The 22,401-nt window shown below is 36.2% G+C and overlaps 1 protein-coding gene across 6 annotated transcripts in view; it reads right to left on the minus strand.

The window, feature by feature from the left end:
• The window catches only part of UTRN (utrophin), a gene marked incomplete at both ends in the record, with an annotated part of 495,417 nt that overhangs the window by 45,475 nt on the left and 427,541 nt on the right, over positions 1 to 22,401 (minus strand). For all 6 annotated transcript variants that reach the window (XM_082855593.1, XM_082855592.1, XM_082855591.1 and 3 more), the window contains 5 exons: positions 5,378 to 5,489; positions 6,414 to 6,580; positions 8,373 to 8,530; positions 12,979 to 13,064; positions 19,114 to 19,315. In XM_082855593.1, coding sequence (XP_082711719.1) covers positions 5,378 to 5,489; positions 6,414 to 6,580; positions 8,373 to 8,530; positions 12,979 to 13,064; positions 19,114 to 19,315 — 725 coding nt within the window. The remainder of the gene's footprint in view (positions 1 to 5,377; positions 5,490 to 6,413; positions 6,581 to 8,372; positions 8,531 to 12,978; positions 13,065 to 19,113; positions 19,316 to 22,401) is intronic.

A 22,401-nucleotide genomic window follows, 5' to 3' on the forward strand; every position in this document is an offset into this window, starting at 1 on the left:
TTTAGAGGAAATGCTTTCAGTTTTTCACCACTGAGAATGTTGTTTGCTGTGGTTTGTCATATATGGCCTTTATTATGTTGAGGTAGGTTCCCTCTATGCCCACTTTCTGGAGAGTTTTTATCATAAGTCGGTGTTGAATTTTGTCAAAAGACTTTTCTGCATCTATTGAGATGATCATATGGTTTTTATTCTTTAATTTGTTAATATGATGTATCACATTGATTGACTTGTATATATTCAAGAATCCTTGCATCCCTGGGATAAATCCCACTTGATCATGGTGTATGATCCTTTTAATGTGTTGTTGGATTGTGTTTGCTAATATTTTCTTGAGGATTTTTGCATCTATATTCATCAGTGATATTGGTCTGTAATTTTCCTTTTTTGTAGTATCTTTGGTTTTGTATCAGGGTGATTGTGGCCTCGTAGAATGAGTTTGGGAGTGTTCCTTCCTCTGCAATTTTTTGGAAGAGTTTGAGAAGGATGGGTGTTAGCTCTTCTCTAAATGTTTGATAATTCAACTGTGAAGCCATCTGGTCCTGGACTTTTGTTTGTTGGAAGATATTTAATCAGTTTCAATTTCATTACTTGTGATTGGTCTGTTCATATTTTCTATTTCTTCCTGGTTCAGTCTTGGAAAGTTATACCTTTCTACGAATTCGTCCATTTCTTCCAGGTTGTCCATTTTTTTGGCACAGAGCTGCTTGTAGTAGTCTCTTATGATGTTTTGTATTTCTGCGGTATCCATTGTAACTTCTCCTTTTTTATTTTTAATTTTAGTTTTATTGCTCTTTGCTATTGTTTTGTTTCTGTTTCATTTATTTCTGCTCTGATCTTTATGATTTCTTTCCTTCTACTATGGGTTTTGTTTATTCTTCTTTCTCTAGTTCCTTTAGGTGTAAGGTTAGATTGTTTGAGATTTTTCTTGCTTCTTGAGGGAGGATTGTACTGGTATAAACCTCCCTCCTAAAACTGCTTTTGCTGCATCCCATAGGTTTTGGATTATCGTGTTTCTGTTGTCATTTGACTGTAGGTATTTTCTGATTTCCTTTTTGATTTCTTCAGTGATCTCTTGGTTATTTAGTAATGTATTGTTTGCGTCCATGTGTTTATGTTTTTTACATTTTTTTCCTTGTAATTGATTTCTAATCTCATGTTGTGGTCAGAAAAGATGCTTGATATGATTTCAATTTTCTTAAATTTACTGAGGCTTGATTTGTGACCCAAGGTGTGATCTATCCCGGAGAGTGTTCCATGTGCACTTGAGAAGAAAGTGTAATCTCCTGTTTTAGGATGGAATGTCCTATAAATATCAATTAAATCTATCTGGTCTATTGTGTCATTTAAAGTTTGTGTTTCCTTATTAATTTTCTGTCTGGATGATCTGTCCATTGGTGTAAGTGAGGTGTTAAAGTCTCCCACTATTATTGTGTTACTGTTGATTTTCTCTTTTATAGCTGTTAGCAGTTGCCTTATGTATTGAGGTGCTCCTATGTTGGGTGCACGTATATTTATAATTGTTATATCTTCTTCTAGAATTGACCCCTTGATCATTATGTAGTGTCCTTCCTTGTCTCTTGTAACATTATTTTAAAGTCTATTTTATCTGATATGAGTATTGCTAGTCCAGCTTTCTTTTGATTTCCATTTGCATGGAATATCTTTTTCCATCCCCTCACTTTCAGTCTGTATGTGTCCCTAGGTCTGAAGTGGGGCTCTTGTAGACAGCATATATATGGGTGTTGTTTTTGTATCCATTCAGCAAGCCTGTGTCTTTCGGATGGAGCATTTAATCCATTCATATTTAAGGTAGTTATCGATATGTATGTTCCTACGACCATTTTCTTAATTGTTTTGGTTTGTTTTTGTGGGTCCTTTTCTTCTCTTGTGTTTCCCACTTAGAGAAGTTCCTTTAGCGTTTGTTGTAGAGCTGGTTTGGTGGTGCTGAATTCTCTTAGCTTTTGCTTGTCTGTAAAGCTTTTGGTTTCTCCGTCGAATCTGAATGAGATCCTTGCCAGGTAGAGTAATCTGGGTTGTAGGTTCTTCCCTTTCATCACTTTAAGTATATCATGCCACTCCCTTCTGGCTTGTAGAGTTTCTGCTGAGAAATCAGCTGTTAACCTTATGGGAGTTCCCTTGTAAGATATTTGTTGTTTTTCCCTTGTTGTTTTTAATAATTTTTCTTTGTCTTTAATTTTTGTCAATTTGATTACTATGTGTCTTGACGTGTTTCTCCTTGTGTTTATCCTGTATGGGACTCTCTGCGTTTCCTGGACTTGGGTGGCTATTTCCTTTCCCATGTTAGGGAAGTTTTCAACTATAATCTCTTCAAATATTTTCTTGGGTCCTTTCTCTCTCTCTTCTCCTTCTGGGACCCCTATAATGCGAATGTTTATGCATTTAATTTCCCAGAAGTTGAAATTTTGTTTTATATCCCTATATATTAACCAATATTGACAAGAACATACTTGAACCTGATACTTTAAAAGTAACATGTGGGCTTCCCTGGTGGCGCAGTGGTTGGGGGTCCGCCTGCCGATGCAGGGCGCATGGCTTCGTGCCCCGGTCCGGGAGGATCCCACATGCCGCGGAGTGGCTGGGCCTGTGAGTCATGGCCACTGGGCCTGCGTGTCCGGAGCCTGTGCTCCGCAACGGGAGGGGCCACAACAGTGAGAGGCCCGTGTACCGCAAAAAAAAAAAAAAAAAAAAAAAAGTAACATGCACTTGTTTAAAAACTGCAAAAATGCAATACAATCTGTTTTAAGTGTTGTTAACTTTTAATAAGCTTTTCCCGTCCTCCTCTCTTCTCACCAAAATCTCAACGAAACTCTCAGAACAAACTAGTCCTGTCCAAACTCAGTTCATAAGCAGAGAATTTTGCAATGATTCCATCCCTAACAATTTGAATGCTGGGAGTAGCTGACGTTGCTGACCTTTCTAGCAATAAAATTTTACAAATATCTCATCCCTTCTACCTGAGCTAACATGACTCTCAAACCATCTTCTTATCTGGACTAATGCTTCAGTTCCTGATAGCTATATTTACCAATGGGTAAGTATTCTCTCTATTGACTTTCCCCACTTCCCCACTTTTCCTACATGGATTGGGCCACTGCCCCTCAGCAGATGCATACAGCCTCTAATTACTTTTCTTTCCTGTTAGCTGTTAGCATGACTCTGTGCCTACTTATGAACACATTCCCCTACATGTTGTTCATAACTGCAATTTCATATTGCAGTTATGAACGAGATGAGTACTGTTACTCCCATGATAACACTATCTCCCCTACAATCCTCTCCATCATGGGCTGTAAAATCAAAGGCCAAGAATAAAGGAGGTTTACACTATTTCCCCCTTAGCCTCAGCTTTAACATCTACTAAAATCGATATGCCTATCCGTTCCCCTTTGACAGCACTTGGCCAGAGGCCGCTATCATCTGTCACTTCTAAAGACAAACTGATGATCTTCTAAACACCATCTCATCTCCAAAACCTCCTATGTCCCACTTCTATCACATACCGGGGTCTGCCCACACGTCAGGCTTCATCATAACTCAAAACATCTTTCAATCCCAAATCTTTAACTTGGAAAAAACTTTCACTAACTCAAACCTTCTGCCTCTTACTCCTAATTCTTGCCCCCATCATCTTGATCTCTAGCCCCTCAACCCCCTTTGGTTTCTTCAACATGAGGATAGCCCAAATAAATCCCAGTACCATTAACACCTTTGAATTGTGAAGCCCGTGGCCTTCAATCGTACCTACCATCTTTTAATTTCAAAGCCATTGAGCAATGATGGAGTCACGGATTGCAAATCCTTGCCAACCAACCTCAGCTGCACTCTTGTGGCAATGGAGCAGTCAATTTACTCACCTCTTGGTGACTCATGCCTCCCCCCAGTAGCATTCCCTTTTCATGCATATTTAACCCTATCCAGCTCTCTCTCACTGTCAGCAATTGCATGAACTCTTATAAGTCATATGTGAAATTCATCACCCTCGCTCTCTAATTTAAAGAACTATCTACTTTATGCCCTACCATATAAAAACGCTTCTAATTTGAATTAAATTTGGTTATTTAAAACAGAGAATATAGACTTAAAAAAAAAAGATCCAATTATGGTAATTTTCACTGTGAAATTAAATGATCATAAACTCTTATTCCAATAAAAAGGAAACTTACATATCTTTAATATAAAATGTAACTATTTTTAGAATAAATGTTAATCCCAGAATTCAAACATACAGTGCACAGGTAACAAGAAAAAAATTTAAATATTATCTTGCTCCATAAGCTTACTTATTCTTCAAAAAAAAATATATAGTCCTGTTGAATCTGTCCACATAAAGACCTCTTTTTCTCTTTCATTATATGTTTTCTGTATCTCTAGTCCCCAGCAAAATGTCTGGTATATAACAGGTACTCAACAAATATAATATTCCCGCAAGCATACAGAAAATTCCCCAAATGGAGTTAAACCACTAAATCCAAGACACTAACTTTGAGCAAATCCTTACCTTCTCTAAGACTTAGTCTTTTTTTAAAAAAATAAGGATGAGTTAATTTCTTAGACTCTTTCCAGCTTTAATATTCTATAAATAGTATTTATAATGTCAGATATGAGCACATTATGTACCAGAATTAACTAAGCATAGTAAGAAAAGTATGAGTCATCCTTGTCCCAAGGAATTAAAAAGATAGTTGAGGAGGCAAAAACACCAACACAGAAAACAATACAAGATCACACGGAATCAAGTACTAACTGGTAAAGTAGGGGCTACTGTTAGAGGCCACAGAATGATGTGTTTTGGTGAGGGGAAGCTAGAAGAATTTGGGAAGATTTCACACACAAAGTTAGAGTTAAGCTGTTTTTGTGAAAAAGTGGGATTTGGGGCTTCCCTGGTGGCGCAGTGGTTGAGCGTCCGCCTGCCGATGCAGGGGACGCGGGTTCGTGCCCCGGTCTGGGAAGATCCCACATGCCGCGGAGCGGCTGGGCCCGTGAGCCACGGCCGCTGAGCCTGCGCGCCCGGAGCCTGTGCTCCGCAACGGGAGAGGCCACGACAGTGAGAGGCCCGCGTACCACAAGAGTTTGCTACCAAGAATGCTACGTTTAATATTAAAACACAGATGAAAATAAAATTTAATAAATTAATTTTTCTGAAAGAAGTATAGTTGTCTGTGCTAACAAATTCAACATAATGTATTTGCTTAAAAGAAAACAAAGCAACAAAAAATATATGGTTAAGTGATCTTGAAAGGGATTCTTTTCCAAATAAAGTTAAGTCTAAATAAACTGAATACTTTTAGACACTAGCTAATTCAAAAGCAATATGTTAAAGCAAAACCAAATAAACAAACACTGGCTCAGTACTCACAGGTATACAATATTCCACCATTGGGTAATGTAATTTGTGACCTTTTGCTGTTCGACCCGAAAAAAAGCAACTCTGGCAGACATCATAGTTAAAATGCTTTAGGCTTCTATACCTAGAGAGAAGAAAGGAAAATTCATTGGCTTGAAAGCCTATTATATAGTCCAAAACACTCACTTGTGGTAAGGAATTTCATTCATCCAAATCACCATCAAAATAAAAGTTATATTGGCTACAAATGTGGAATTTGCTTATTTAGTATTTTAGCTCCAAATCAGAACAAAGAGAATCTTAAATTTCACAAAGGAAATTAAGGAAACCACCTCCCAAGTGAGAAAAAAAGCAAATTTTTGTAGTTGAAGTCTCTAAAACATGTTTTCATCTGTTTCAACATAATGAGAAGACAAATATCCATGTTAGAAGATTTTCTGTAATGTTTGAATGTGAATGCAAAATGAAAGAAGAAAAAAGAGTTATGTTTATTAGCTTGACATCAAAATTTAAATTTTGACATCAAAATTTAAAATATCACTTATAACATCAATAAAAAATGAGTTTCAAAATTCCCTGACAAAGGCTTCTTGTGTGAAAGTCGGGTTAATGTACTTCACGCCAAACTTGGCCGAAGAAACAGGAAGTCATTTGATTACTTCTCAGTTAGTATTTAAATGCTAAACTCCTGCTTACCAAGTTTGACCCCAAAGTCTTAGAAAATCACCAAATTCCATCAGGGTCATATATGTATAATGAGTCATGCAATTATTATGCATGAACACTTCTGTAACCTATGTAAATAGAAACTCAGAAAGATCTCTGGTTCTGGAGCAAAACAGTATAAATAGCAATAATAAAGTAAGCTTCACGTATTGGCTTTTTGAGGGAATGCCATTTTCAGATGGACTGAATGTGCTAAAAGCATCCCATTTCTTCAGGAGGCAAACCCCCAAATGGGTATAAGTGGGAAGGAATGATGGGCATACACTGAAACTATACAAACAGAAAATAGCCTCCTACCACCACTGGTAGTAAATCAGCCTACCTGAATCCAACAATTGGACATTCTTTACAGATGTTGCATTTGGCCTGATGCTTTGCAGTCTCAGCTGCTGCCACTCGATGTAGAACCGGCAGCCAAACCATGGACTGTGGTTCCAGATGCATCCAGTCTACAAACTCTTTCACACTTATCTCTGGCTTGTTGTTATTCTGGTGAAGAAACAAAAATGTTAAAAGTGAAGAAAATGTCTTCATTTAAATTGCAACAGGTGTTGTTGCTTCAAAATCGTCTGAAAATCTGTATAAAAGTAAAAACAGAGTTTATATAACTCTTTCTAGGTCAGTTAACTCACTAAATATTTAAGGTTCTTCAAGGGAAAAAAAATTCTAAAAAAAGAGAAAAAGAAGAAATTGTCATTACGAAGAAGAAAAATAATCCCAATACCTTAATAGACTTAGATTTAAAAAACAAAACCAAAACCCACACAGCTCTAGGTACTCTTCACATAGATATTTTAAAACTATAAAACTCATTCATCTAAAACAGTAAACATCTGAGAAAGTAAAGACTCACTAAAAAAAAAAAAGACTCACTGATAACTTCCTAAACTTGAAGGCCATTATAAATGCCAATAAAAACTGTTATCTCTTTGTCCTGCTCCAGTCCTGTTACATCCTAGCAGGAGCACATTACAATGAATATACTTTGCAGGATTTCCAAATGTATCAATGATAAATTGTATGAAATGTCTTGGTCTCTCTCTAAATCTTAATACTAAGTAATTTTCACTTGTGCAAAGTTAAATTCATACCAATGTCCTTCTCCTGCTGTTGTCAAGGTCATTCTATGAACCAGAACATATGAGAATCATATTTAGAATTTTCACTTGGTATTTTTGTATCTCTAAAACAAGAAAAAGGGCCATTATAAAATGTAATAAACCATAACATCAATTCTTCTTAAAGAGATGGTGTGTGTGAGCATTTTTCTCCTCAGCAATGATAAATCACTAGACATGCCTTGGCAAAATATCTGTAGGCTTGTACTTTATGCATACTTATAACATCGGTAGAAGCATTTCTAAAATGCTTTTCTATATGGTAAGCATCAAAAAAGAAACTAACGTGCTTTTCCAGTTTAATATCAGTAACTTAGATCAGTATAAAACTTGTGTACATCATTCTCCTTTTGTACATATGTTCTCAAAGAAAAGAGTACAATTTCAATAACATCTTTAATTTACATTTTAAAAAAATCTTGCCTACAAGGAGGTCAGGGCATTTTTATTCATTTATTTAGCAAACATCTATTAAGTAGCTATGATGTCCAAGGCACTGTACATAGGGATACAATAGTAAAAAGAAAGAAACAGCCCTTGTTCATGGAGCTTAGGTTTATATAAAAGAAAAAAACCACTAAACAAGTAATTATATAATTCAGTATGTTTTTATTATCAATTTTAATGAGCATGATAAGAAGGCAGAGGAGATTCAGGTGAATATAGTAGGGACACATAACCTCATCTGAAGGAGTCAGTGAAGGATTTTCAGCGGATGTGAGATTTAAGGGAAGATCTAAAGAATGAATAAGGATTAGCAATGTCAAGGGAGTTTGTGGGTGGAGGGTAAGAAAGAACATTCTAAACAGAGGGCACATGTCCAAAGGCACTAGGGCCGGAATGAAGGAACAGCACGGCTGGAAAGCTCAAGGGGACCAGTGGTACAAGATGAGGCTGCGGCAAAAGTAGGGCCAAATCATAGCAATCTAATGGCACATGTTAAAGATTTGAGGTTTTAACCCTTGAGGAACAGTAAGTCTCCTTGAGGTGGTTGCTGTTCCTTGAATCAAATGTGCCTTAAGAAATAAAATAAACTTACTGGGATGGTACCAGCGTCTTCCACCACCTGGTTCCAGCCCAAGTCCCCTGTTCCATTTCTCAGAATATCCTCAATACCATTCCCCACACATTCTATACACCAGTGAGCCTTCATGAACGTTTACCTGTTGGAAGCAGCTGCGAACACTGGGTTCAATATTACTGCCCCCAAAAGCTGCTACTTCCCCCAGTTGCCGAGGGATCTGGATGGCATCATGAAGTAACAGGCCAAGCTGTCTCTGGTCACACATTTCTGTGGGCCCAGCCACTTCCTGAAAGAGATCTACAAGGAGGAGAGGCAAGAGGTTAACTTCCATCTGCCTATTCTGGAATTTTAAGTAAAATATACCTTTGGTTATGTGGAATGAACGACGTAGATTTAAAAAAAAACTTATGGGGACGTGAATTACATTAGTTGTCGCCTGAATTCTGACAACCTTAACATTCTGCATATTTGTAATCAGGAACTGGTTAACTACATGTTTCCTAAAACGATCTACTGCAGTATGTAAATACATATAAACAGACCAATAAATACAAATTTCCTTTTTAAATGGTCCAGTGTATGCATGTGGGTTCATTCAGTGGTCTCTATAAGGTTTCCCTTCTGATTGAAAAAGACAGACAGCTAAAAAGAAGCTTTCTTTATGACTTGTTAAAGGAATGAATGTATCTTAAGTAGCAAATTTTAAAAGATTTGTTTATCAACTTTTTGTATTCACTCCTAAATTCAATATTCATTGAACATATATATTTTAATTTCTTTTAAAGATTTCTATACTCAAATCTATTTTGCATAAGAAACATTAAACAGTATAAGGAGGTGTCTTTAATTTTAGGGGTTATTTTTTTAGGCCCAATCAGTCTCTTGTTCCTTATTAGCGATAAAAATTATTTTTTTACATCATTTCATGTAATAAAATACATTAATTCAAATGTAAAGGACTTAATGAAAACTCATGCATACTTTCACACAGTTCTTAGGCTTTTCTATTCATTAAAAAAAAAGATGTTTTAAAAGTTTTTTGATTCAGTAAAATAAAAACTCTTTTCTTCCTTCTAGAATTGGCTTATCTTCTTTTCATCACTTGCAGTATTTTGAAGATGAAAATTATTACCATATTTCCAGCAACAAAGCTAATATATTCAAATAAGTTACTTTTGGAGTAGGGAGAAATTTCATGTAAAAACAATTCACTTCATTATAGAAACTAATACTTTTTGGAAAGAAATTTCCAAGTTCTAAAAATTCAAAATCACACGAATTCTAAATGGTTTTCATGTGAAGTTTTCCAAGAAAAAAAGAATGGGGAGTAAATATTTATTGGATACTAAAAACCATTTTCAAACAATACCTGATAAATGAATATCAGATCAAAAGGTATCATTCCCTTTTTTTTTAAGGAAATAAGGCTAGATCTAACACTGTCAACTTTCAAACGACTAAACCAAGCTCAGTGATACTGACACAGTAATTATAATGAAATATGACTTTAATTATAAGCATACATTGGGAAAGCAAATTCAATAAAAATACATTTAATTTTTATTATCATTTGTTCTCTAAGATGGTTAGAGTTCTACTTGCTTCTTTTCATTTGTCAAAAATAAGACTATCATAGCCAGAAAGTATTTATCCAGGATTCTTATTATGATTCTCATTGTAAACCCGTTCCTGAGAAGAGGCCTCCTAAGTCAATACAAAGTTGATGCATATGAATAATAATAATCTGTAGAGAGAAGTGCACATATTCAGCAACATCAATCATGCCCAGCTTTCCTCTTTTGAGGAAGACAGCTATACTACTATGCCACTATTTACGTAAAACTACACACGAAACGTAAGAGAAAAGACTCCTTAACATGCTGACATATTTCTGAATTCTTATGAAAGTTCACATGTTGATGTTACAGTCAGATACGAAAAGGAGTATCATGATGTGTGGATGGATCAGAGGAATGTTCCAATCTAAACCCAAGTTCCAATAAGTAATCACAGAAGAGATGCAAAAGGCCATTCAAAAGGATCTTTGTAAATGTGTTGCTGATGAGGCAAGGAAGCCACTGAGTTACCAGCAGGAAGGCCAGCGTGTTGTTAGAACCTAATCAAGGGACATTCTCAAAAAGGCACGAAGAGAAAAGAAGGTGTCACCGGGGTAAAGACACTGACGTAAGCCATTGCAAAATCAGCGTTCAGTTGGATACCAACTGACCCAGAATAGCACCTCTGCCATTGAGTTTGGAGAGTAAAGTGTCTTGAATATTAATTCCGACAAAGAAAGTAATAATGAGGAAGTGTTCTGATACCATTAGGGAAATCAAAACTGGAATCAGAGTTGCTAAGGACCTCAAAGTAAAAAGAAAAACAAAACCCCAGAATATTTCCAGAGTCTCAGTACTCTGAGGAAAGATTTAAAGATTTCAACCCAAAGATTTCTTATTTAATTAAGTTCTAAATGGCATACTTCATAGATTAAATTAAATATCAGAAATTTTCATTGCAGGGCTTCTGCTTCCCCTGCTATAATCTGAAAGTTCGATGTGGAATTATACAGAGTATTGTTTCCCGACATTTGTAGAAAGAGTGTCCACCGTAGTACGAGTGTATGAGTACATGTATGCTGAAATACCTCTTCATTTGAAAAATTATATGCCTCAGAAATACGTGTGAAGGTATGTGTGTAGATAAAAGACATTTTTTTGTATATTGCATAGAATTTGGTTTTTGCTCTAAAACTATAGCCATCATGTTGTAACTCTTTCTTCTGGCCTCAGATTACTCCAATAATCAGCTTGAAAAACACAGGCAGGAGGTATCGTTGATCTAGAAAAACAGATCACCCTTGCATTTTAATAAGATTCATGATAAACTTTGAGGTTGGCTTTGCACTCTTTTCAGAGTAAGCTGAGCAGCGTAACATAATTGTTACTTTCAGAGAACCCTAAATTCTTTTAGGAACACATGAAAACCCCAAATCACAGTTGATTTTTTTTAAAGTCCTTTTCTAATTTGAAACACTGATGTTTTCATTAACATTTTTCTTTCCCACTCATTATAGAAATAACTTTTTTGCTTTGAAAATTATATCTTTTGACAATTATAATGCTGAAGACAATTTAAATTCTAGATAAAGTGCCACCAGGCAGAAGCCTGTGCAAAGCTTTTTTCTACATATGGCTTACTAGGTTCTGACTCCATCAAGGCACCTCGCCTTCTGATCCTACAATCAGCTTTTCGTTTCATTTTCGCTGACATTCTTGTCAAACTATCTAAAAAAAACAAGCCGCCACGATCTAGCCCTGGAATTCAAAAACAAATTGCTTCACAGTCATCCCAGAAAATAAAAGTATTTTAAAATATATGTATGTTCACAGAAGATGAAGAACCTAAAATTTATAGGACCTGGGATCAAATATTTTCCTGGTTTTGGTATCTCTCTATTCATGAAATATCCCTCTCCCTCTCCCTCGAAGGTATGGATATATCTGTACAGAATCATATGAGGCTATGCATGGCAGGATCAATTTACTCACATTTTATGGATAAAATTAAATCAAAAAAATTTACAGTGGGGCTTCCCTGGTGGCGCAGTGGTTGGGAGTCCACCTGCGGATGCAGGGGACGCGGGTTTGTGTCCCGGTGCGGGAGGATCCCACGTGCTGCCGAGCGGCTTGGCCCGTGAGCCATGGCTGCTGAGCCTGCGCGTCCGGAGCCTGTGCTCCGCAGGGAGAGAGGCCACAGCAGTGAGGGGCCCGCGTATAGCAAAAAAAAAAAAAAAAAAAAAAAAAAAAAATTTACAGTAATTAAGAGTTTGGAGACATAGCAGCAATTGCTACCATTTATTCAACAACTGCTATCTCTAGGTATTTTTCACATAATGATCTCTAGTTGCTTTCAAAGCAAGAATTAGTAGCTTCATTCTTTGTTGAAGAAAATTCACTAAATTTCAGCTCCCTGGAATGTGAAATGGGAATCTTATTACTACCTCTTAGCTGTCGGTATTCAGTGGAATCGTGTAACCTGCCCAGAGTCATCCAGCAGCCACTAAGTGGTAGAGCTGAGATTCGAAGGCAGGTCTCCCTGGCTCCCGAACCTGTCCCTTTCCAAATGTCAAGATGCCCTTCATTAACTGACAGCTAAAAGGTCACCACTGATTTATTTGGTGAATAAGAACAAATATAACGAGACTAAAAAATATATCACTTTATTTTCTTATACTATAAAATATAATTATTTGTCTCACTGTTTGACTATAACAGTTCTAGTCCATGCTGATTTTCTTAAGCATTGGAAATATACGGAAATAGAAAAGGTTTGGGCTTTAGAGTCAGAAATATCTACGATCTAATTCTAGCCCCACGATTCACTGTCTCTACAGCCTTGACGAGATTTCTAACCTATCCCAAGAATTATTTTTTTCAGCTGGAAAATGGAAATCACAATGCCTACATTATGGGGCAATTATGAATTAAATGAGATACAATCTGCAGTCAGTTCTTACTCCATCAATGCACCTCACATCTTGATCCTATAATCAGCTTTCCATTTCACACAAATTCACATCACTTTGCACTGACACCCTTTGTCTAGCCTCGTGCATGTATAATCGAGGTTAAAAAAAAAAAAGGAGCTATTATTACTAGCAAATCATATAAAGTAAGTCTCTAATAAGTTGTTATTATCATTATTATTACTAAAAACATTATTGGTATAAGAAAGGTCTTACATACATCTGTATTTTTCTTCTAAGAGACCTTTGGAGAGAGAGATCAACCCAATCTTCAGACTCTGCACTCTTATTTTTCCAGTCCGACCCCTAAAATTATAAGAATCTCAGTGTGTTAGATGCATTTAAAACTGTATACAGTATGCTAATTATTTCTGAATATCTATTTCCTTGAGGCTAAATGGAAAAAAAATTGCATCTTAAAAATGCAACTTTCTTTTCACTTTTATTAATTAATGTTAAACCCATATCATAAGTTCATGACATATTTTAATAGTATATTTGACTTAGTCTGGAAGAATATACAGCCTGAAGTCACTTTATGTACAACATATGAACTTGGAAGAACAAAAGAAAGTAAAATGAAAATGCTAATTATAAAGCTAAAATATTTCATTTTTATAAACACTATGAATTAAAATCTGTTAATAATTATAAATGCAAGATTCAAACTAATAGCTAGAGATATATATAATACACATGTGACAATACAGCAAGAAAGGTATAATGATATATCTAAAAACAGATGTAAGAAAACTGACTGGAAAATTAACTATATGTTGAGGGCTATAACTTGTTGAATACTTAAAAACTTCTCGTCTTCACTGATTTTGATCTCTGTCAATGCAGTTTCTATAAATTACTACTGCAATTATAATAGTCAATGATCTTAAATACACAGGTGTGCAATATTTATTTGGGGAAGTATCAAATTATAATTAAATACAAAATTTATTAATTAATTAACACTAGGAAATAGCTTCATATTATGCCAATGAGAGACCATTTCAATTTCACTTATAATTTGACTGGAAGAATAATTTTATCTTTAAAAGCATAGAGTTATATTTACTCTGTCTTTTATCAAAGAATAAATTAGTTGTTTACCAAATGTCACACTGTACTAGATTGTGGGGCTGGGGAAAGAGAAATGCAGAAGCTACAAAAATTAATCCATGATCCTTGCTATGAAATAACACAGTCCAGAAAAAAGTCAAGATATAAAGATTTCTACCTTTATTATTTCATATAAACAGGATCAGTTTTCAGTTTGTTTTTACTGTTAATTTTCTTATGATATGTTTTCAATACACACAACACATTCAAAACCTATAACTAAATGTTTACATAATTACATGAATACTTAAAATTTAGTAATTCATACTATTTAAAAACATATAAATATTTGTACCATGTAACTTTAATTTTAAGCATCCTTATTGTCAAACTGTATTTAAGTCTGGCTCGTTGATATTTTTACTATTACTACTAATTGATATCTTTCATTCTCAAATTATAAATACTCAAGTTTCTGTAAACATACAATGACATATAAAGTATGAAATAAATAAAAAAGGAAAACATGCTTAGGGATTGGTAAAATGTATTTTCAAAATAGTCCCTCAGGGCTTCCCTGGTGGCGCAGTGGTTGACAGTCCGCCTGCCTATGCAGGGGACGCGGGTTCGTGCCCCAGTCCGGGAAAATCCCACATGCCGCGGAGCGGCTGGGCCCGTGAGCCATGGCCGCTGAGCCTGCGCGTCCGGAGCCTGTGCTCCGCAACGGGAGAGGCCACAACAGTGAGAGGCCCGCGTACCGCAAAAAAAAAAAAAAAAAAAAGTCCCTCAATAGCCTAGAGTTTATAATCTATACTAAATCATACCCAACAAACATATTGAACCCTTGCTATGTATGTGTACAACATTCAGAACTGACCTATAAAATAACTAATACTTAAATTTTAAAATAAATATAGCCATTATAAGCAGAAACCTAAAGTTTATATACTCATTTCAGTTTCCCACAATTATAGAAATACTAGTTCCAAATTAACCTTAAACTGAGCCATGCTATGAAGTGTGTTTCTATTTCATATTTTTTAGGTGTTTCCTAATTATCACACGAAAATAGACTATGTCTGTTTTCTTCCCTCCAAAAATCAGGAAATTTTATTCTCTGTACACAATCAGACAATAGACTTGAAGAAAATAACAAAAGGCTGTGCAAATAGACTAGTACATGACTGTGGCTAAGGACAAAGTAATCCCTTAAAGGAAAAAAAGATCAAACTGGTACGTTTTGGAGGCTGATCTCCAGTCTTTGGTGACAACACCAGAAGGGAACATCATCAGGAAGACTACTGAAAATGTCAACCGTCCATTCATGGCATCACCAATGATGATAAAGGCTTACTGTGATCCCAGCATTGTTCTATGTTCCACAGGACCAAGAGAAAAGTGTTAGGACATGATTCCTACCCATGACTAGCTGGAGAGGTGAGATAAGGAAACAACTAGAGAATCGTAAGAAAATATTAGACCAATCTTACGCATGGAAATAAACGAGATAATTGTGGCTGACTAGTCATTAATGATTGGTGGTTCGTCTGAGTAGTTATTAGTCTCACAACATTTGATAGAGAAGGTAAGTCTAAAACCAGACACTGAAGGCACGACACAGCTGGACTGTCCTGACGAGGAGAAAGTAGATTATCATAGGAAAAGCCCGGACAAGGGGACAGAGGAAGCGGATGTGAGCACCAGAGGCAGGATTCATCAGGTACAGCGAGAACTTGCATCAAGAGTAAACGGTTGATAAAGTTGTCCAGGTTATATGGAGCCAGAGGATAGAGGGCTTTGACGTTAAATAAGATATCAGAATTTGAAAGGTAACAGGGAGTCAATGAAATTTACTGTGAGTGACATAACACAATATTTAAGTATTTGATTCCCTGATAGTTTTCATAAGTAACTCCTGAAATTAATTCAACCAGAAAGATAGGTACCTTATAAATAAAATTATATCCACCTTGGAATAGTGGGAAAAATGACTTAACACTGCATCAAATGAGGTTAATATTCTCTGCAGGGACAAAAATATTTAAACCAAGAAATCCAGACTACTGATTTAAATCTTGATTTAAACAAATTTAATTTCCACTAAATTTAGAAGGAAGATTGTGGAATTAAGACTTTTTAGCCCAGGAAGATGAAGACTGAGAGAGGCTGTGAACTCATAAATGGAATCAGTTTTATCTTTATAGTTTATAAAATCCTTTCTCTATATATATTAGTTCATTTGCCCTTCACAATCACTTGTGTACGTGAAGCAGAGCAGATATTTTTATCTCAGTTTTTCAGATGAGAAACTGAGATGCCAAAAGTTAGGCAGCTGTCAAGTTTTAAAGCAAACCAGAACCAAAAATTTGGATTCCTGTCCTCTACAACAGAAGAAAATAGACTCTTTTTTCAGACAATTCAGAATATTAGGAGTTGGGTACATGTTAAAAGCTGAAAGAAACAGTAAACAATATAATTTATAAAGTACTATCTTTCTTAGATATGGCAGTATGGTAGGAATAATCAAGTGATTATCAAAAAAGCTGAATATAGTTCCATATCTACTACCAATATGCAGTAGGTGGCTATGGATAAACTGTCTTATCTCACTTGGTCAGTTTCTCAATCAGTAAAATGAGGAGGGCAGAATGGAAGATCCTCAAAGTCCTTCTGCTTCTAGAATTCTAGGATCTCCTGTGTGTGCATCACTCATTATTTCAAGAGCTGGCTGAATATATTTCAAGGGCTGAAAATACCAGGTCTGGCTGCAACCAAAGCAGTGTAGTAAAAAATACTGCACAAAGCAATGCAGTAAAAAATATATGGTTAATAGATGAATGTCAGATTAACTGAATGAATGGACGGGTTAGATCATGGTACCATTTCCAAGGTTCAGAGACTTCTTAGGGGTCCATAACGTCCTGGTGCATTGGATGGAGTAGATCAAAATTCCATCAGATTCTCAAAGGAAACTAATGACTTGAAAACAGTTAATAACTCTTGTTTGGATAAAGGAATAAGTCTTAGTTGCTAGAGAAATTTAGGTAATCAACTCTGGCCATCTGAGACTACCATCATATGAGTAACTATACTTTTTCCTTAGGTTAATTCATGATATTCCTCTCCAAGGTGGAAAACTCGACTGAATGGACACTGTTCTAACCTAGCATGGTCTTTGCTATATTTCTTTGGCATGGAAGGGAGATAAATCCTAAAAGCTTTTTGTCCTTTGAAAAGGAAAATTTCAAGATACTGTCTTCCTAAAAATAAGAAACAATATCTCTGTGTTGCGTTTCTCATGTGTTCACATTTGACGGTAGAAAGTGAAAATATGCCAACATTTAACTCCCTAGAATACGACTTAACGATGTTTCACATACTGCTTCCTTCCCAACTAAGTGGCACTATTCCCTTTGGGCTGTCCAGTGAAAACAGCATACATATGCGTTATGGGCTGAGTTACATCCACCTAAAATTCATGTGTTGAAGTCCTAACTCCCAGTACCTCAGGATGCAACTATATGTGGAGAAAGTCTTTAAATAGGTAATTAAGTTGAAATGAAGTCATGAGGGTGGCAACTAATCCAATATGACTGGTGTTCTTATAGAACATTAGGACACAGACACACACAGAAGAAAGACCATGGGGGAACACAGGGAGAGGACAGCCATCTGTAAGCCAAGGAGAGAGGCCTCAGAAGAAACCAACCCTGCTGACATCTTGACTTTGGACTTCCAGTCTCCAGGACTATGAGAAATAAATTTCTGTTGTTTAAGCCAACTAGTCTGTGATACTTTGTTAAGGCAGCCCAAGTAGAGTGTTAGAGCCACAGATAATGCCGAAGCAGGGTGATTTAACATCTTCTCCAGTTCTTCCCTAAAACATGTCTCAAAATACACACCTCTGGCTCCACCATACTCCATAGAGCTTAATGAAGTCCTTAACTAAGTATCCCATGACTTTGGCATTCTTCCTGGGACATAAAATTAAGTTATAGGCTTTGTAGTTAAAACACCTAATTGACTAGTTATTTTAGTGAATTTACTACAGAAAATGTCTCTTAGAGGTTTAAAAAATTGAAGATCAACTTAACAGTGAATTAATGTTAACAGTCATATTTTACCCTAGGAGTATAAAAATTTGCGTTAAAATGAAATGTACTGAAAGATATCACACAGGGAGGTAGTAAAGCCCACATTCATCATGGTAACAAAGATCCATGCTATCTGTTCTTCAGTGAGTTTATTAAGTGCCTCAAGCACACAATGGCTATTTGATTATTTTTAAAAAAGACATTGTTATGATATTTGTCAGTATTGAAAGATAAAAGATTTTTCTAATCAAAAGAATAAATGAAATTTTAATTAACTGAAAGCTCTTGAAAGTTCTTGCATCTATCATTTACTTCTTATACAGAATCAATCAGCTGCTAAACCATGCGTGCATTTATGAACTATCATCTATCTTCTTTCTCTCTAAATCAAATAAAAAACTGATAAGCACAAATTTTCATACAGCTAATTAACAGAAAATAAAATTTAGAGTTCTAATTTTCTTATTTCATCTTTGCATACTTTAACCCCCTACCAGAAGAATGAATAATTCTTAATGTTTCAGAAATATCAGCCCACAGCAGGTCTTTCTAGAATTGATTATTTTACAAACGCATTGTCACATTTCAAAAAGCCAAATTAATGGCAAATGAGTTATGCTGAAAGCTGGGAGTGAGCATCTAATTAAATTACAGATATTGGAGTGTCCTACAGTATAAATTATTTAAAACACCATATATACACATAACCACCACTGCAATTAAAAAAGCTAATACCAAAAGAGAAATTAAATCCTTTTAATTGCCAAATTGCTCTTAAGTTGTCATACAAGAAATGCAGAGTGGATTATTATGAGCCAACAAATTTTAAAATTCATAACAATAACTGCAAAATTTTGTCTTTTGAAAAAAGAAATACTATAAAACATTATGGAGGAAGGAAATCGGACTTCTTTCCATTAGGTTTCCCCTAGCATGGTGATTAAAAAGACTACAAATTTGACAGCCTTTATAAATTGAAGCAAAATCTTAAATATCATAGATGGACATTCTTTTTTGTTCTATTGTTCGTTAAGAGCTCAATTTTTGGAAAGTCGTTCCTTTTCAACAGTTAACATAAATATTTCCACTGGGAAAAGGACTTTGAAAGAAAGTATTTTCTTAAAAATTCACTTAAAAAATGTAGACATTTTGCACTATCAACATATTTCACCCAATGACTGTATTTTAATGGGAAAAAATGCACTTACGTATCATATACATTGAGTAGCCAGTTGAGACACATATCCACACAGAGAGGAACGTTGACCAGATTTTTATGCATTTGTTCAAGGCCATCATAAATTGTTGTCAGACAGTTGATGACATCTGGAACACTAAGAAGCTGATCGTTTTGGTTCAGCTTGTGCTGTTTGAAAACTTCATTTGTTGTATTCAACTCTAAGAGATCCACTAATCAGGTGAGAAAAAGGAATATGCACAGTCATTACATTATAGAACAACACTGAAACAAAACCACTGCCAGTCTTGAGTTTTTAGCTTGATTCTTCAATTTAAGAATCTATCCTTTTTAGCTAATTTCAATTTTTAAAGAAATAAACAGCATTTCCGTTCTTACATCTCTAAACTCTTCTTTTATCCACATCTCTTATGTTTGTGCTTTTGAACCTAAACTCTGCCACTTTTCAATATGACCTCGCTTTTCACTCTTTGGAATGTAAATTTTTCCACCTTTACTTTTGTGGCTTTCCTCTCTTCAGCTTCTTTGTACTTTTAAATGCAGGAAAGCATAAATCTCTAAGTCTAATCCTAACGGTAGAACAGCTAAAATACGACACTGCTCTTTCTCCTCACTTTTGAGAACAGCCAGCTCACCTCTCATTCATCCTTTATATCACTGTGTAACTGATCATTCTTAAACAGTTTCTCCACATGCACATCATGAGATACAAAGTTCACTGAAGATATTCTGTTAATAAAACAGGTTTGGAGAAAAATAATAGTTCTCCGCCACCTACTGAATCAAGCCTGATCTGTAAGGTCCTCAAAATCTGGCTCTAACCTGGGTTGCTTCCCATGATCCTTTGGCACATAGGCAACTTGTAGCTAGGTAGGATTAGAGGAGGTTCACAGTACAGGTCCACCCATCCACGGCTCTTCGTGTATTTGCTCCCATTCCTTGCCCTTCATGGACAGAACCTCTACAATGGGCATAGGGTGGGCACATAAGGATAAAGTGGAGCCCTGCTCTCGAAGATGGCCAGTCTGAGAAGGAGGATAAGCACACTGATAACTTCACTAAAAGGGGTGGAAATGCCCTAAAAGAAGAAGACGTAAGTTTCTATGAGAGCTATTACCACTAGTGGAGTGGAAGCAGCCTAGAAAAAGCTCCCTGGAAAGGTGGGATTTGAAATGGACCTTAAAAAATAGCTAAGATAGGGCTTCCCTGGTGGCGCAGTGGTTGAGAGTCCACCTGCCGATGCAGGGACACGGGTTCCTGCCCCAGTCCGGGAAGATCCCACATGCCGCGGAGCGGCTGGGCCCATGAGCCATGGTCACTGAGCCTGCGCGTCCGGAGCCTGTGCTCTGCAACGGGAGAGGCCACAGCAGTGAGAGGCCCGCGTACCGCAAAAAAAAAAAAAAAAAAAAAAAAAAGCTAAGATACAAGAGATCCATATAAAGCAAGGAAAGAATTCCAGGAAGAGAGAACTGCTCGAAAAAAGACAAGAATTCAAGGAAGTCTGGGCAGCTCTGGGAACCGATGATGGCAGTGTGGATGGTGTGTGGTCACACATGAGTGGCACATAGCTACCGTGAGATAGACGCACCGAGCTCAGGGGGCAGGCCATGTTGGCCTAGGGGGCGCCCTCCAAGGCCAGGAGGAAGAGTTTAGACAAAGAGAAGAACATTACATAATCTTTCCCTTCAATCAACTTTGAGTCATTCATTAGCCAACTGAAAACAGGAAAACATACTAGATTATCAAACTGCCATGTATCTATACATTTACTGAGTGTGGAGATGACTCTTCTAAATCTAAACATGTAGGTTTGGAAAATTACAGAACCACATGAACTTTAGGTCTGCTCATGGAAATTACTGCTTTATAAAATTCTTCCCCATCTTCATACTTAACTTTTTAACGTTAAAAAAATAAACTTGGGAAAACATTTTTTTATATATAAACAACTACTTTCTCTTTGCATGATACACAAATGTTCCCTCAAAAGCATGACATATTTTGACAGTTAAGTAAAATGAACAAACAGTTTACTTTGTATTTTTCTATTTTTAACCATTGAATAACCACTAATTTTGAATTTTTTTTTAAAATAAATTTATTTATTTATTTTTGACTGCATTGGGTCTTTGTTGTGTGCGGGCTTTCTCTAGTTGCAGTGCGCGGGCTTCTCATTGCAGTGGCTTCTCTTGTTGAGGAGCATGGGCTCTAGTCGTGTGCGCTTCAGTAGTTGTGGCACGCAGGCTCAGTAGTTGTGGCTTGCGGGCTCTAGAGCACAGGCTCAGTAGTTGTGGTGCACGGGCTTAGTTGCTCCGTGGCATGTGGGATATTCCCGGACCAGGGCTTGAACCTGTGTCCCTTGCATTGGCAGGCAGATTCTTAACCACTGTGCCACCAGGGAAGCCCTAATTTTGAATTTTTTAAAGACATTTATGAAATGTGTCTACTCTAGCTGCTTAAATACCATAGAATGATTTTTTTTCCCCAAATTATCTACAATGGAAAAGAACTGCTTTAAAATTATGCAGATTAAAATTATTTTTAAAACAACTCAACAGAGAGGTCATTTTTTTTAAAAGAGAGAAAGACACAAATATAGAACACACACGTCTGGACAAAAGATCAGTCCGTTTCCTCTAGATGTCAAATACATCACTGGTAAAATTTCAGCTAATTACAAAAGTAACCTGTGTACGTTTCACATGAGTTCGAGATGGTGTCAGGAAAAAAAAAAAAAGAACCATCTGGAATTTTCATTGTCATTTTTACCTCATTTCTTGGCACTGTACACTATTTTCAATTATAAACTTCCAGAGGGCAGGAGTAAAATTCAAATTCATTCTTCACAGTACTTGACAAAGAGAAGTGCTTAATGAATGACAGTGGCCACAGAGCTATAATTCCTCACAGATATAAAGAAACATATTCAAATACTGCCAAAATGCTCTAAGTTTTCTGAATTTCAACACTAATTATGCCAGCAACACAGCACTGCTATTACACCCCTACATGGCCTAAAGGTGACAAAAGACCAAATTCCAAAAAGACCACTTCCTGAATCAGGCTGTCCTTGTATTTCTTCTGGAAAAGCCTCCTTTGTGATACACTTTGTAGCTGTGACAGTAATTTGCCACATCCCACAGACTATTATGTCTTCAATTTTTAGTGATTTACTCTGACACTTTGCCTTCGTGCTTAAGCCAGGAATACATCTCCCTGAAGTGTGTCACATTTAGGTACCTTTAAAGACTGACTACATTTAAGTCACAGAAAATTATGATTATCTCTTTTCAAAGGG

This window comes from Leucopleurus acutus, assembly GCF_964270905.1.
Source record: "Leucopleurus acutus genome assembly, chromosome: 15".
NCBI classification, from domain to species: domain Eukaryota; kingdom Metazoa; phylum Chordata; class Mammalia; order Artiodactyla; family Delphinidae; genus Leucopleurus; species Leucopleurus acutus.